At 42.5% G+C, this 17,551-nt stretch overlaps 1 protein-coding gene across 5 annotated transcripts in view; it reads left to right on the forward strand.

Moving 5' to 3' along the window:
* Positions 1-17,551, forward strand: part of ppip5k1b (diphosphoinositol pentakisphosphate kinase 1b) — a 51,890-nt gene that overhangs the window by 28,511 nt on the left and 5,828 nt on the right. For 2 of the 5 annotated variants that reach the window (XM_070971417.1, XM_070971418.1), the window contains 10 exons: positions 855-976; positions 1,748-1,930; positions 2,355-2,496; positions 2,735-2,958; positions 3,567-3,694; positions 3,830-3,944; positions 4,609-4,716; positions 4,810-4,926; positions 5,820-5,960; positions 6,134-6,242. In XM_070971417.1, coding sequence (XP_070827518.1) covers positions 855-976; positions 1,748-1,930; positions 2,355-2,496; positions 2,735-2,958; positions 3,567-3,694; positions 3,830-3,944; positions 4,609-4,716; positions 4,810-4,926; positions 5,820-5,960; positions 6,134-6,242 — 1,389 coding nt within the window. Of the gene's footprint in view, positions 1-854; positions 977-1,747; positions 1,931-2,354; positions 2,497-2,734; positions 2,959-3,566; positions 3,695-3,829; positions 3,945-4,608; positions 4,717-4,809; positions 4,927-5,819; positions 5,961-6,133; positions 6,243-9,163; positions 9,314-11,489; positions 11,553-15,658; positions 15,845-17,551 lie in introns of all 5 variants that reach the window. The other 3 variants (XM_070971419.1, XM_070971416.1, XR_011602519.1) reach the window with 3 other exon arrangements.

Here is a 17,551-nt window from a genome sequence, read left to right on the forward strand (position 1 = left end):
GTTGATGTGTTCTCGAGGTGATCCTCTGCAGCAAATGTTGTTTTGGTCACTTGCTCATACGCACACAGGCAGCCAAAGTGACTGCAGTTTGGTGTCATAAGCTAACGCGGATCATCTCACACTAATCCTACTGCATTTTTTTCCCCTGAGTCTGGGGATGTTGTTGTTTGTTTCATGAAAGCCAGGCTTCTTTTGCCTGGATTAGAGCCGAAAACAGGGGCAACTCCCCAACACTCCCAGATCTTTTGTGTTCAAATGAGGCATGATAACTCAAGGTAGTCAGTAGTATAACATCAGGCTATCTGGCTGTACACTAAAGGGAAATGCATGAAGCGTCAGTGTGATTTGATCTGTAGCGTTGGTATGCATCCAGTATATTTAGCATGTTAAAAGACGTTTGTCTGTCTTCAAGAAGGTAATCCAAAGTATTTGATCTCATCTCCAGGGGAGCTGTCTTCAGTAATTTTTGGGGTTTGCTCAACATCATTTCACTTCACTTTCACTTCATCTTATTCATAGCTCAAACTGCACCATTCAAGTTCACATTTAAGTGAAATGATTCATGTCAAAAGCTTACAAAGACTTCTTAAGGACAGTGCTTTTGAACTGAAAGTGATGTTGCATCTGCACAGGTGCTGTTGCCTGTGTGCCTACATTTAATGGAAATCATTGGTACTTTTGGGTACAATCAAGACACGGTTGTATTTTTTTTCTCTTTTCTTTCAACTGCCCCATCGACTCAGCCGTATCTTTATTGAGAAAAATCATTGTACAGTTATTGTACAGTACATCTCAATGCTGTGCCATTCAATGGCAGCTTATCATGATGCCCCTCTCTGTGTACTGTCTTCCAGGTGACTATGCTGGGTTTCCAGGCTGTGGCCTCCTGCGCCTGCACAGCACTTACCGCCACGACCTGAAGATCTATGCCTCTGACGAAGGCCGAGTGCAGATGACAGCTGCTGCTTTCGCCAAGGTAACTCTGAAGTGAAGACTACTGACAGATCTTGGGGACAAAATATCTCTTTGGGTGCTTTAGACTTGTTCCTATTCCATCAGTAGTGATAAACAAGGGAAAAAATAATTACTGTCATTGCTGTGAAGTATTTGTGTCATGTGCATCTTTTGTACCAGACCAGCTGAATGTAGTTTGGGGATGTTTTCTTTTTTTTAGTGTAATGCATGTTCAGCCTGCCGGCTATGCAAGACATTAAACATTAAACATTTAAAGATTCTGGTTACTTTCATGTTTTGCTTACAGGAGTTTGCATAGAAGAGACAGCATCTCGCCTTGTGCTGCAGCATGACTTGAAAATCACTAACTAAGGATTATTTTAAATGTTTAAAGTCCTCACATTGAGAAGCTGGAACAAGCAAATGTTCGACAATCTATGTCGATTGATTAATCAGTTAATCTACTAATTGTTTCAGCTCTGCTTGAGAGAAAAATAAAGACGATGTGAGAAGCATTAATGGTCTTTAAACAATTGTAATTTGACAAAATTACTGTGAAAGGCTTTTCTGTGTAAGTGCATACATATTCAGAAGCCTTATGGCAAGAAATGTTAAAGGTTGCTTACTTATTCCCAAACTTAGTTTCCCTGTGGGGGGAAATGAGAAGCCTCAGCATGACTGTAGTTGAAACACATCAACTTTACTCTGCAAGTGTGTATTTCGCTCACAGGATGTGGATTAAGAAGAAATGACGCACAGTAACTTCACTTCAAGTCGTCTGGTTTCTCTGCAGGGTCTGCTGGCCTTAGAAGGCGAGTTGACTCCGATCCTGGTTCAGATGGTGAAGAGCGCCAACATGAATGGCCTGCTGGACAGTGACAGCGACTCTCTGACTGACTGCCAACAGAAGGTGAAGGCCAGGCTGCATGAAATAATGCAGAAGGACCAGGAGTTTACAGAGGATGACTATCAGAAGGTATGTGGCAAACCTGAGACGGTGAAGATCTAAAAATAGCTTGAGTTGATAAGGTGTCTGCTGCAATGCCTTGTTTGCCTCCACATGTTCAGTTTAAAAAGAAGACGTGCTCTTCAAGGTCTTCACTCCTGAAATATTTCAACACTTCCAAAGAATAGTGAAACTATTCTTATGCAAGTCTCTTTCCCATTGTGACTTACTGCCCGTAAGATACATGTGGAAAATATAGCTGTGTCAAAGACATTAAATGCTGTTTGTCTGTGGTGCAATAAATCCCCTCTACCTCTTTTAGCCCTTATTCCTCTTCTGATCTCTCATTTCCTTCAGCAGCTTCTTCATATGATAATTTCAGACCACCCCATAATAATAATACCTCCTGACTTCATTTTTTAACATGATGTATTCCGTTTCTGTCATGTCCAAGTTGGCACCGACCAGCAGCCCATCGCTGGTGAATTCAATGAAGGTCATACAGAATCCAGTCAATACCTGTGACAAGGTGTACGCCCTCATCCAGAGCCTCACATCACAGATCCGCAAGAGACTGGAGGACCCCAAGTCTGCAGGTACTGTGAACCTGCCGTACCTGTACAGGTTCAAGTGCATTTTGAGAAAATTATCAACATGTTTTTCTCTGCTAAAGCTGAGATATTTAAGTTTTTTTCTGCATAAATCAGACAGAAGCAGACATTTTCAAATGTGTCCATGTAGTGAAATATCAAGTGTATTTTAGAGACAATTACCTGTTTAACATTTACACTATGCTGAAGATCACGAGATTCATCATCCTGTGGTTTTCTGCAGACCTGCAGCTTTACCACAGCGAGACGCTGGAGCTGATGCTGCAGCGCTGGTCCAAGCTGGAGAGAGACTTTCGCATGAAGAATGGCCGCTACGACATCAGCAAGATCCCGGACATCTACGACTGCATCAAATACGACTCGCAGCACAACGCCTCGGTCGGACTGGAGGACACACTGGAGCTGTTCAGACTTTCCCGTGCCCTGGCCGACATCGTCATACCACAGGTGAAAGAAGAACCCGTTGAGAATTGCTCAGGCTCTAATTTTGCATTACTGCTGAACTGGAATATTGAATTTACTGTAAAAGTTTTAGGCTCGAAAGAAAAACCTGGAGAGTTAAATTATGCACTTAAATCATCTGGACAAGTTGGAGAATGTCAGGAATCTTAACAAATAGTTCACATTAAAGAATTGGACCTGAAGGCATTTCGCATATCATTTCATGCATTTCCTCCATTAAATGGTGGTTGTGAAAGCAGCCATTTCCCCTTTGAGCATAAAATCAAACTATTGATTCTTGGGGCAAGATTAAAGTGTTGCACCCAAAAAAGTAGAGTGATTCAGCCAAGGAAATCTGAATATAAAGTGTGCCATTAAAATAATGAAACACTACATCAGGGAGAGGGAAAAGTTCATTTGGGAAGTGCCACAGGATCATTTTTCAGCCTCTGAATTTTATACTAAAGGCCTCTGTGCATGAATGTGCTCACCTTGTGATGCAGGTTAGCAGATAAGACTCCATCTCCTCATGGCCACGATTAAGTGGCCATAATAATTAAAAATGAAGTGGATGAATATTCTAATGTTTTCCCTTTTTATATCATCATTATCAGGAGTATGGCATTAGCAAAGCAGAGAAACTGGACATTGCTCAGGCTTACTGTGTTCCTCTGATGAAGAAAATCCAGCTGGACCTGCAGAGGACCCACGAGGACGAGGCTGTCAACAAGCTGCACCCCCTGTGAGAAGACGAGCACACACAAACATGTTTACATGTATACATAGGCCACACACTTACACAGTGTGTGTGCATGGAGGTTACCGGTGCTGTGCTGACTGATGAGCATCATGTGACTTCCTGTCCCCTGGTCTTCAGGTACTCTCGAGGTGTGATGTCTCCCGGCCGTCACGTCCGCACACGTCTCTACTTCACCAGCGAGAGCCACGTCCACTCCTTGCTCAGCATCTTCCGCTACGGAGGACTGCTCGATGTACGCTCCGGTTTTGTCTTCTCAGATCATTTTGTTGTCCATTAAGTGATGGTGCTCATTCTTTCTGTGTCCTCTGATCATGATTTACCACAATAGAGTGAATCTAGATATGGATGATGCCTTTAATTTTGCATTAACTGCAAGCAGGTAAAGGTCCGGATAAGATGGAGTCAGCTTGATGTCAGTATGATGAATATATCAGCAGAGGTCTGCTGGATGGGATTATGAGTAGTCTGTTGTTTAACATAATTAAACATGAATGACCACCAGGGGCCTAATTTTTATCAATTATGTCAAGCGAGGAGTTGCTTAAAAGCAACACGTGTGATCGTTTCTCTTTGCCAAACGCAACTTAGTCTACAACAAAGAGCAGGGACATAATAACAACAGGGTTCAGCCATGATCCAGAGTAACTATGTTGAAAAAAATTGTTAATGTTTTGCATGAGTGAGCTTTTTGTCTTGTTTAATGTATACACACATATTCACTTATATTGGAAAAAATCATATGAATATATTGATACAGCGACACTGAGAAACTCCTAATGATTGATGTCTTCTGTCGTACCTCATTATAAAAGTTAGAAGTTAAGCCTTTTGTTGCATGTTTTGTTTATTTGATATTAGTGTTTGTTCACCATCTGTGTTTCTTGTGCATGCATCAGGAGAAGAAGGACTGGCAGTGGAAACAGGCAATGGACTACCTGAGTGCTGTGACTGAACTCAACTACATGACACAGATCGTCATCATGCTGTACGAAGACAACGATAAGGTCAGCTTGCAGAGAGCTGCATAACTGTGCAGCAGAGGTGTCGCAGCACTGCAGTTTTATTTCCTTACATCTTCATATCTGTGTTGTGTGCAGGAGCCGTCCTCAGAGGAGCGTTTCCATGTTGAGCTTCACTTCAGTCCAGGAGTCAAAGGCTGTGAAGACGAGGAGAACGTACCTCTTGGCTTTGGCTTTCGTCCGGCCTCCTCAGAGGTGCTCTGCTTTGCCTGTTGTTATGTTTTTCAGCATTATAACGTTTTTGTACCCTTCAGTTGGAATCCCAAAGTTGTGCATTTTTTTGTTTACAACTCCAGAGACAGTTCGTTTGTGGACACATTGTCGAATTAAATTTAAAGTGTTGTGCATTTGATAGGATGTACTCTACCCGTTCATGCAGTCTGTCAGCTTCTGCTCCATTAACACCTTTTCCCACCTCAGAAAATACATAAAGCTGCAGAACGTTATCTGGAATGAGATGAATGATTTAGTCTGTCATCTCTACATATATTTTAATGGCGTTTTTTGGGGGCTGCCTGTCCACACTACAGTGTGTGGTTGTATCAAAAAAAGATGTGAGCTCTCCAGGGCTCTCGAGTTGATTAATTGTGAATTATAAAACGTCAGCAGTGGAGAGTTTGTCTAATCTTCTCACAGCTTACACGCACACTAAGTTTGTGCTCATTGCATTCAGAGGTCATGTGGGTTTAAGTAGGAAGTTGCAGCAGCAGGCCAGTTGTTTTGAGTAGCACATGGTGAAAACACAACACCGAACTCTGTCTGCAGGGAAACATTTAAATAATCATGAAGTCAGCGCTGCTCATTGTGTTGTTTGTCATTGTCATGCCAATGTCAAAAGCTCTATGTTCTGTCACACTGGTATGCAGGCCATTATCTATCTGTCTGTCTGTCTGTGTGAAGATTCTTTTGACTGTGTTTCACATTACACATTACTGTATGTTCATGATATTCTGCTCACCTTTAAGTATTTGTTGTTGCATGTTCAGGTGCTCAGGTGGTTTTTGATGTTCACACCTGTGCACGTGGTTCCTTGGACAAGAACATATGAAATGTCAATCACTTCCTTCTCGTGTTCTTTGACCAATCAGAATCAAGACAAAAAGCCCAATCAGGGCAGCCTGGAAGACCTCTCCCAGGACCAGCCAGACCAGGCACTTCTCATCTCTGAGCCAATCAACATACAGCGAAGGTCCCCCATGATCCGCAACCGCAAGACGGGCTCTATGGAGGTACCAGACCATAGTCTCGTTGTTTCAGGGGCCGGGGGGAAATTTTGTTGTTTTCTTTAAATTCTTAATGTCATGTTTTGTTTAAGTGAAAGGGAGACGTCAGGTCCCTGATTTAACTTTAACTGTGGCAGCCCGTCTCAGTCTTAACCCCTGGTCTCCATGGCCCCACTCAGGTCCTCTCTGAGACCTCCCCCACCCAGTCCTCCAAAGGCTGCACATCCCACCGACTCTTCCCCTCGTGTTCACGCCAGTCTCCTGAGATCAAACCAGCCAGTGGCCTAGGTGGGCACCTCATTTCTCGTGTGTGTGTGTGTGTGTGTGTGTGTGTGTGTGTGTGTGTGTGTGTGTGTGTGTGTGTGTGTGTGTGTGTGTGTGTGTGTGTGTGTGTGTGTGTGTGTGTGTGTGTGTTGGGGGGCGACAGTAAGAGAGAGAGTTTCTGCCAACAGACACACTGACCTCACAACACTTTATCTCCAGCTGTCATCGCTGATCCTCCCTCATCTCAAGCCCCAGCTGCGACTTCTCTCACACTCCTGTCGTGTCATACTTCCTTCTGTCTCTCCCTTTATTTCTTTGTCTGTTTTTCTATCCTGCTCTTCTTTCCATCACCCCTCCTCCCCACCTTTCCTCTCTCTGACGGTCACATAGCTTCCACCCCAGCTTAGCTTAGCAGCAGCCAAACAGGATCAGACTCCAAACTATGTAGATGAAAGGTCAGCAGAGAGAGCTGCGTTCACGGCCAACTGCAGGAGCTCTGGTGTCACATGGCTTTCAGAGAACCCTGCTGGGTGATAAAGTGACAACATAGGGAACATACTGTTGAGGTTTCTCTTATTTTCGAGGTCTTTACAGGAAGCAAACGTCTGAAGGTCAAACTGAATCACTTTGAGATATAGATTGTGTCCCAATTCCATACAACTGAATAATTGAACTGTGTACAAAGTGCACAGTTTTTGCTGTTACCATACAAAAAACTATTTTAAACAGTGAAAGGCTGCCGCGAAGTGAAAGCAGGTTTAATAGATTTTTAATAGACTTTTAGTTTAATTATAGATAAGTTTCATTAATTTTTTTAGCCAATGTAAGAAGCCTCTAGATTTGTTTTGAGCTTTGCTTTCTGGAAACAGCTGTAATGTCATCACACAGCGACAGTCTGGTTGGATAAATTTATGCAGGTTGTCGTGCTGAAAACAAAAGAAAAAATTTGGCTGTTAAAATCTGAATCGAAGCCTGTCTTAGATTCCTACATACACTCACACTGTGTTTGAAATAAACATTAAGCTCATGCACACAGTGAGAGGTTTATAACGGAGCAGATATGCACACCTGATGTGCCCGTTAGGAATTGATTTCTACAGCACTCTCAGCAGGAAGACTAATAAACATTATTGTCCAACAAATGAGCTGAAATTGAGACATATTGACTGTTAAGCCAGCAATACGTTTTAGGATCATTTCAGAATTGGTCTACCATTAAAAATTAATTGTTTTATTATTTAAAATCACTGTCTTTACATAAGTAGGTACATAGTTCATGTATTTATGGGGCAATATGTAGATAAGAGAGTATGTTTTTATCAGTAGCTTCATGGTACTGCACCTGCACTGCAGTCTGCTAGGTTTTTATTGCTGTCTGGACAAGATGAAGCAACACAGTCTCTCATTGCTCCAAATATGGCTTTTGGGCTCATCCTGCTGCAGAAGCTTTTTTGGTGCTACAATAAACTCCTGTAAGTTAGATGTTTGGGTAGTGCTTCTTGACCCTGGCACAAAAAGTTTTAAAAAGCCAAAAATGTTCCAAATCAGCTGTTTAAGAAGTCCTTTCAGGAATCTCTTTGGGTGTCTCAAACTGGTTTAACCTCTACCCTAAAGAAGCCCGGAAGGACTCTGGTTTTGCTGTGTACAGTTTCCATGTAACCTCCAACGACCTGCTAACACGGTCACACTCACACAAGCATGAAAGCCTGTCGTCTAAATCAAGACGTGTGGAGAAAACCTTGAAGCCGTGAGTGTGAGAACACTTTGTGGAAAACATGTCTGTCACATGTGCTTCACTGGGAGGCTCAAACCTGTGCATCCCACTCAGGCACGTTAAACAGCTTCAGCTTTGATATTGAGTGACGTTTATTTCCGTTTGCACAGTGAAGACTTAAAAGACATAATTAAAGTAAATGGATGTGTGGCAGAGCGGAAGGAAGCCTCTTCCAACATGAAATAAGTCTCAGATACAATCAAGTGTAATCATAAACAAATGCAAACAAGAGCAGTTAAAAGTGCAGTGTGGGTGCTGAGCCACTTCTCCCTAAATGTGTTAATCAGCCTGTCACTCAGTGCTTAATTATCACAAGTCTGAAAGCAGCAGTGGGTTCTGTGTTAGCGCGACATCAAAGCTGCTCCATATAAACCCCTCTGGGTCTCCGCTGAGTGGAGCCAGTCAGTTTGTTATGTATAGTAATTGTGAGGTTGCTGAGTGATCCTTCCCTATTCATCACCAGCACCAACAACACTGGCAGCACGGGTCACAGGAGCAGCGTGTGTCAGGGATGACCTCTGTTAGCGAGCTGCCTTTCATACCGTCATACTGTTTTAGAACAAAGAAATGGCACAGTCTCTGACGCCTTTTAGATTATTTTTATTTTTGGCTCTGCAGATTCAAAGATAATGTTTCCTCTACTCCTTGTGGGGTCTAGAAACTCAATATTGATTCAAAATATTAGAATAGAAAATAGTGCGAACATATGAGAATTGGCTGTTTGGTATTCTCACCAATAGCTTTGTGCACAGCGGGGGGGGGGAAGGGTTTCCACCCCCGGCCTGTGCCTCACACCTCTGCTGTTGATGTATACACACACACACACTGTATGCACTTGTGCACTCACTCTTGTTTACACATATGCACACATGCACAGGCCTATGCAGTCACTGTTGTGAAAACCTTGTACGTCTTCATTCCCAGGAACACACAGAAGCCTTGTTTCCAGATTCTCTTTCAAACACATTTTAATTTATCGTCACATATTTTTTTTTAAGAAGTAAAGGATGAAAATCACCCAAAGCTGTAGTTACAGGGTTTTCACACAGGCGTACATGCTTTGAGATGTGTACACGCTCAAACCAGAAGTTTGTTATGAGTAATGGCATGGTGTGTCATAGAAACTAATACTCACCCCGCACACCTCCTCCCCCGGCTCCTCCTCACACAGGCTCACTCTGCTCTGGCCTCTTCAGTGCCTCCGCCCTCGGGGTGTCCTGTAGCGCCCCCAACCTGCGGGACTACGTCCGCACGCATCACCACCTCCACCGAAAACCACCTCTGTCCCCCGGCAGTCTGCCGTGCCAGATTGGCATGTTTGGTACGTTCACACCACCGTCTGTCCTCCACCAGGAGGCGCCTCCTTTCATCTTTATCTCTTTTGAGAAGGTCTTCAAACTCCCTTTCTGGCTTTTCTTCTTCTACTTTTTGCTCCTTTTGGGACATTCAGTATTTGTCACTTTTTTTTTGATCAAAGCTCCCTCCTTTTTTCCACCCCCAAAACAAACCAGCACTTTCAATCTGTTGCATCACATATCGTGAGTGATTCATTGCACAGTGTGCATGATGAGGGCACTGATTTGACGGCAGAGTGATTGACTGTGCAGCAGATGCTGAGCATGCAACCTTCAGCTGGACTGTGCGATCGGTTGCAGCTATCAGTGATCAGAGTTCTTCCAGATCAGCATGACCACTCACTGATCACGCCGCTGTCTGCCTGGACTCGAGTGCTTTGAAGCGTTCCCTCTCTGTGCATGTTGTTTTGCAGTTGGTGCCACATCCTCTCTCAGGGAATTTAATTTCATAATCCACAGTAAAGCAGTTTTTGTGTCTGGTAGCCAGAAGTCTGGCTTTTTTTTCATTAATCACAATTTACGGTAATCCTTACATTAAGAAACTCAGCCTGTTATTTGGAACAGATACACTTTCAAGACCCAATAATCCACCTTTAAATAATCCTCCCTCCCTACCCCTTTCCCTCAGTCTCATGTTGGTAATGGTGAGTACGAGCAAGCTGTTTTTACAGCCACCAGGGGTCCTTATGGCAAGTTAAATCACCCCAAACATCTGGATGTGATATCATTCTCATGTTCACAGCTGCTGCAGTTACACACATTTGTTTAGTGCTTTCCAAAGATTAATGTGATGTATTCTAAGGTTAAGTCAGCAACAGATGATTATAGCAGCAATTTATTTGCATGCACATGGATCTGCACAAGCTGCAGGGATGTTTGTTCCCACTGCGGGTTTTAAACACCAAAAACTGAGCTGTTCAGTTTATCCACCGGGTGTCACTCTGACTGTGAGGCTACATGCTGCTGTTCTGCTGTGTGAGAGACAGGTGAGGGTTTTCGTCAGTACTGCTCGTTTAAGGGAAGAGTGGGCAGCATCAGAACGGCGTATTATTCATGTACGGGAAATTTGAAAAGAAAGGAGGAGCTAGTTTGGTTGAGCAAACACAGCCCTGTCAGAATGAGTCCAATCACTTGGGGATCCCAGAAAAGCCAAAGCCTGTAAACATCTTTTTCTTTCATTAGGTTTGGTTTGCATTGCTGTTATTCCCACTTAAAGCTGTTTGTTACAACTACTCATTCATTTCTTTAAAAGCAGCTATTGGCAGCATTGCTATATTGACAATGGCATACGTAAAAGTATATGAATTGTATGTGAAAGGGTCCCTTCATGTCTGTGGAGCATCGTTTAGCTGCTTCACTCTCATCAGAGTTATTTTTAACCGAACGGGAAGCTGTTTTCAGCAAAAATGCTCTAAAAACCTCAGCAGCAAACCGCAGACAGACACAGCTGGAGACTAGCTGCTGAGCACAGTGGAGCATTTAGCTGCTGAAGACCAAGATATTTCCCTCAGGGGTCGGTGGAGACCAAACGTGGAACTAAAACAAGAGAGAATATTGGACCTAGATTTGTCTGCTTGTGTACAGATTAAACAAACAATAAATAACTTGGTCATTTGTGAGTTTAAGACATAGGAATAGGCATATTTTGTTGTCTTTATGCTAAGCTAAGCTTATCTGCTGCTGTCTGCTGCTTTATGTTCATGGTACAGACATGAGAGTGATATCAATCTTCTAATTCCTGCCAAGAAAGCCAAATGTTGCTTTAAAGCTAAAAAAGTAAATAAATAAATAATTAAATAAATAAAGGGAAAAATTATTTCCTGTCACAGAGAAATACTCCTTAGATCAAAGTCCATCATCACTCCCGCATGTTTGCCATTCAGCCGAGACGTCCATCTCCTCCATCTCCTCCACCACCTTTCCGTCCATCTCCTCCGATAGCCGAGATGACTCTCACTTTCACGCATGTTGGTTGGCAGACACATGTTGATGAATGGACAGGCCGACTCTCTCTCTCATTCTGTTGTTCTCTCTTTTTCTTCTCATGTGGAAAACACATACAGGGAAACAAACAGTAACAAACAGGTCAGACTGGGGTACCAGCAGTCCCAGTAATACCAGTTACCTTTCTTATCTCCTCAGAGCTGTTCTCTATGCCGGCAGTAAAGAGATTTTCTGTGTCGTTTGCCAGGCATCCGACTAATGGTATGTCTGCTTTTATTCAAGTCTATTTTGACACTCCTCCAGTGTTTCCTCTTATCTTGCATGATCTTTTTGTGGGAAAACATTTCCTATGTTTTCTGTTTTTGGGGGTTTGACGTTTGGCTGCGTTAATTACATTTAACGTCTCCAAGATGAAGCATTGAAAAACAGATGGAAGGAGTTTGTTTCACCACACACACCCTCGGTGTTTGTTGTACCTTGTGTTGTTTTGGACCCTCACCTCTAACACCACCTGCTCTGCCTGCACCTGTCTAATTTGCCTCTCTGATCCTGCGCACACATCACATTACCTGCACTTTTTGTTCATTTTAAATCTGTTAATCTCTTAGTTTGAGCTTTAAAGGGTAACTTAAAACAATCCTCTAAAGCAGCTTTTAACTGCTTTTTGTGGAAAGTTCCCAGTCTGTTCACCTCTGACATCACAGTGATGCCATGGTGTACCAACACACCCTGGAGTGCACATCTGCATCACTGCAGCAAGGTGAGAAGTTAAACCAGGAGACGCCAACGAAGACGAGCAGCTCTTTAACCTGCATGTGAACGAGGAGTTTCCTCCTTCATTTGTTGGATTTCAGCTTCATAGCTACACACCAAAACAGGCCAGTGGAGGGTTTATTCATCAGTTTGGACCATTAAAATAAATTTCCAGTCAAATTTACAGTCTTGGAGTTCATAGACTTTCATTGTTTTTTTCATTAATTTCTCTGTGAACAGCTTTTACATCGCATACATTTAGTATGGTTTCACTTAATGAAAAAATAATCAGCCTCTAACATGTTCATCAGTTCATTCATCAGTTGAGTCATTTTTCAAGTAGAAATTGCAACAATTCTCTAATTTCAGCTGCATCTCTCTGTTTTTATGTCATTGTTTATGGATATCTGTGAGCTGTTGGTCGGACAGAACAAGACATTTGAAGGCATTTCCTTTCACTCTGTCATTATGGTGGGCATTTTTCACCATTTTAAGATATTTCGTAGCGCATGCGGATTATTAACTGAGAACACAGTCAGCAGATGAATTGGCACTGAAAATAATCATTAGTTGCAGCAATGAAATACAAAGAGTTGTTTTTTTTTGTCAGTCTCACTTGTTAGCGAGTGTTTGCTTTACCTGTGCCAAGCTGTGGATGCTAACTGCCTCCTGTAAGTGGAAAAGGTGGAACAGCATTCACAGCTTAAGTACAGCCGCTGCTGTCACACTTGCTCTCTGATGTGACCAAGTCCTCCACGAAAAGCTATTTTCTCTGAAGTGTCTTTAATCCAGTCATCTGTCACTGATGTGCAGCCTGTTAGCTCAATGCTAACTGATGTAAATGAGAGTTACTCCTCAGTGCTTGCCTCTGAAAAGATTTCTTATCATTGTTAAAGCTGTTGTATGATGAAATTCACTCTTAACTTTCTTCAAATGTCTGTTGAAGGAGTTTTGCACCACCGCCGTGTATGAGGAAGTCATTCATGGCCGAGCTCACTGGTGGCAGCCCCGCTGGCTCTTATAGCGTGAGATGTGGCAAATTAAACACGACTGCGCAGCTCAGAACTGAACACAGCCCTGAAAGGTTATTTGGATGTGACTGAATGGTATTTAGGATTTAAATCAATGGCTCACCAGCAGCACAGCATGTGTTGGCAGTCTGATAAGTGCTGTCTGCTTTAATGTGTCGTCAAGCACCAGGATCCAAGGAGTCAGTGTAATTCAGAAATCTGATATAACGTTGACAAGTGTTTGGACCAACCACCGGGAACCACAGCGAGGAGTGTTTCGCTCCAGTTGGGATGGTAGTAGGATGTGTGTTGAGCACTTACCCGAGTGATGCAGGCTGGTTTTCCTGAATTTTGCTTCTTTATTTTGTTATTTTTTTTATATTAAATTTCAAATTCTGTGACCTGCAGCTGTAGTTTAACCTCTTAATATGATTAATAGTAAGTAATGGTCTCTCATAAAGGACATATGCTCTTAACATGCAGTCACATAACATAATTTAAGTTCAGAATGTCCTTAAAAGTTTAATAAGCAGGATTTTCCTGAAAAACAATGAAGAGACTTGTACATAAGTAATCACTCAGTCATCACTTACGACCCACTGGAGGTGTGTGGGGTTGAATTTATCAGCAGAAAACCTTCCCTCTGCCATATTTTCTTATTTTCTTTATGTTTCTGTGCTTCAACCTTTGGGCTAAAATTCCTGCATAGTGTACCTTTAATATTGCACATTTTGTAAAGAGATTTATGTCTGTGGAGGTAAAACTCTTTACTAAAAGGATGTTTAGCTGTGGGAGGTTTTGGTTAACTGGACATTTTTAGAACATTTTCAATTGTATGTTTTGTTTCAGATTGAGCCATCAATCAGTTCAGGTCACATTTTCACAAAATCAATGCAGTGTTTGGAGCGAAACATCTCTTTATTATCTGTTGATTAGAGCAGAGCCTGAACTCAGACATTTGCTGAGAGAGAAAAATGAGTGTATATATTTTAGCCATTTAATATCTAGTTGTTATTATGATGATATATGTTATTATTATGAGGAAATCTGAGAAAAAGAGAAAATCAGCACTGATGAATTACCCGTCATGATGCTCGTTAGAGGAAAAACCAGTGACAGCAGTTTCCCTCTCAGAGCCTTTTTAATGGAAGAAATGTTGTAGTGCACAGTGTGCTGCAGAGAGCAAAATGTCTGCAGTGTTTAGTGAAGGAACATGTTGCTTTAAGTGTTTGATTTCACTCTCTGTTGATTTGGTGACCTGTAGTTACTGTTGGTAACAGCACATGGGGTTTAGTACTACAGGTCACATGATTCTGGAAACAGCATCTATTTTCTATTAATGAAGCTGTCTGGAAGTGATTGAGCTTTTTCCATCATTCATGTCAACTTGTGTTTAACAAGAAGCTGCAACAGCAAGAAATGTTCAGTAACTTAATACAGCTTTTTTCCAGGACTGCCACTACAGACTAAGATAATACCTTTCTTTTGTGATCATGGTCAGAAAGCAGCGCCGGATTAACTGACTCATGGGCCCAGTGGGAACAGTGATCTGTGTTACGTTCATTAAGCACAGTTTTTACACCGTCTGAGCTCATATCAGCTGAAATAATACAGGCTAAACTAGATGTTTGCTTGGGAATAGGGGCCATTCAAGATACTTTATTATTGCATTTGTTGCCTTAAATCAGCTATAATTAGAATTAGAATAACAATGTTTGTTGCAGCTACAGACAATTATTTCCTGAATCTGCAGCTCAGCTTTAAAGTTTCATCTCACTGTCTGCTTGTCTGGCTTGCAGCTTTACTGCTTCAGTTCACTCTCATTGCATGAGATCAGTTTATTGAGATATTTTCAGTGAAAAAGCAGGCAGTTAGCCGCTAGCTGGTGAACACAGCGGAGCATTTAGCAGCTAAGGGCTGACATATTTCCCTCAGGAGTTGGTGGAGGCCAAGAGCTAAAAGACGGTGAATATTGAACTTGCATTCATCGGGTGGCCTAAAACACAACTGCACATGAAAATAATGTTGTTGCTTTTGCTTATAAATTTGCTCTATCACCTTAAAAAGTGCTAATAGATCGATGTTGTGTTCACAGCTCATTTCTGCTGCCCCCAAGTTGCCAAAAAAACCATTACTGCGGGTTTAGCACCCCCAGCACTTCAGACGGTTGGTAATCAAGCCTTGTCAGAAAGGTTTGATGTACAAATCTCAAATGCTCGTTCTTTATTTGAGAGTCACGGTGCAGTTTTGTCTCCATGCTCAGAGTTGTTTATTTGAATGAGGTTTCACAGTTTTTTTTTTAACATGTTCTGTTAAAACGGTAATATTGATGACTGAATAATGATGTCAGGTGTTCGTGCACAGTTGAGGCATCCCGTCGTGCTCACGTCTAAAGACCTAAGAGGTCCTATATTGATCAAAGGACATCGGATTGGATCTGAGTGTACTTCCTGTGATGAATCTCTCTGTTCAGACGTCCATCTGCACAAATACAACCACTGTCCTTTTAGCTCTGTTGCACAGCTCCTGTCAGCCCTCCTGCTCCTCCTCCTGCTCCACTATACTTTCTCTTCCTTTCTCCCTGCTCTGCCTCTCGTCCCTCAGAGCCCTCAGACGAGCTCCACGTAGTCCAGCCGCCGGGGGGGCTTCCCGCTGAGCCGGCCCTCCTGGGGTTTGCCCCTCTGGCTGTGGACGGGGCCATAGCCCACCACCTGCGCCACTGTCCCTACCACCTCCGCCTCCTCAAGATCTGCCTGATGTCTGGTCAGGAGCTCCCAGAATCCCTCCACGGTCAGCCTCTGTAGACCGCTCTCACTCTTACTCTCTGTTGCCTCCTCTACCTCTTTCTAGCCCCGTCCAGCAAGTCGAGCTTTGCATCTTCTGTAGTTCAGTGCTCTTCGTTTTTCTTTCAGTCTGGTTTTCTGCCTTTTCCTTGTGTCACATCTGCAGCCCAGCCTGTCTCCTGTCCAGCCATGAACATGTTCCTGTGCTTCTCTGTTATTTTGCATGTCTGCCAGAGGGTGCAACACTTGCTTTGAGAGCGGGAAACGTCCATTTTCTGCTGCGTACTTAAAGTCACAGTGAAACGGCCTTAATCTTCCATAATGTGACATGTTCTGAATGGGTGGGTTGGCTTTCTGAACACACACCTCTACAGTGCAGTCTAATAAGTCTGTTTCCCTGTTGTTGGGAAATGAAAGTAACTGCCGAGCTGATGTTCAGACTTTTTGTTTTTCAGACCCAATGGGCACAGTTTGCACAGAAATGGATTTTTTTTCCATTGGTCTCTCTGCTTGTTCATAAAATGCCTTCAGGTATCCGTAGCTGCATCTGAATTGGCGGTTGCACTATCCATACTAGCAGTGCCAATTTTTTTTTTTTCCAGGATGGCAAAGTCTTGACATGTACAACTGTCTTTGATTGGCTAGCACAAGTTGTCTTCATTGTTTGGGTTCATTAGGTTTAGGTATGAGATCTAGTAGATCTAGTAGCTGACCATGTGTTATACTGTGGTATTTTTGACCTTTTTTATGTTGTGTCAGGATATGATGTTTTTTTCTGTTTTTAGGGTTCCTCTACTCTTTTATGTTCCTTTTTAGAATACATATGGCCGGTGGAAGCAGATGAAATGTTGCCATTTAAGTTAACGTTTGCTGTTTACATGTTTTTCTGTTGATAAATGAGCATTCTCCCTGTTAACTAAAATAATGAAATAAATAACAGTAGTTATGCTATGCTCGTGGTCAAGGGCAGTTTTATACAGTAGGAGGGAGTTAGCTAGTTTTCCAACATTATATTCAAATTAATAAATGTATATAAATGCCACCTGAACCCAAAAACATGATTAAGTTTTATGGCACAGGATTAAAACGTTCTTCATTTCACTGTGTCTTTAAGTCCTTCCCTGAACGATTGGACACCTATTGCACCGTTTCTGGACCCAGAAAAAGATCAAATATAATGCAAACCTTATTTTGTCTGTATGTTTTATTTCTAAATGAATCTGCACAAGGAGAACTAATGGCTCTACATGCATGCTGCGTGGCCACTTGATGACCAGCCGAACAAACTCTTCTGTGGAAGACTTTCAGGCTTGTCCGACTGCATTGTGTGCATGCTCCGTCCTGACCGGTGGCTGTAGTGAAAATACACTCAAAACTGTGTTTGTTCAATTATGAGCTCTGCAGAAAAGCAACAGGTGTCAGTGGAGCCAATCTGGCCTTTGCACCAGGAGGTCAGGACTGGGCATCCACCCGCACTCCTGCACTGTGCTCCCTGGCCAGTTGGCAGATATTTGAGCGTCTGCTGAATGATTTGAGTCATCATCTGATCCCGTGTTTCAATTTGCTAATTAAGTGGAGGCTTGTTCATAAACTGCTGATCTGGTAAAGTGTTTGTGGAGCACATCTTGGCACCTTAACAAAGCAATTATTCTTCCTCAGTGTGCCATAAGTGACAGTTGTTTTTATTATTTTTTTTGGCTTTCTTTGCCATCTT

This window comes from Chaetodon trifascialis, chromosome 10 (genome assembly GCF_039877785.1).
Source record: "Chaetodon trifascialis isolate fChaTrf1 chromosome 10, fChaTrf1.hap1, whole genome shotgun sequence".
Lineage (NCBI taxonomy): Eukaryota > Metazoa > Chordata > Actinopteri > Chaetodontiformes > Chaetodontidae > Chaetodon > Chaetodon trifascialis.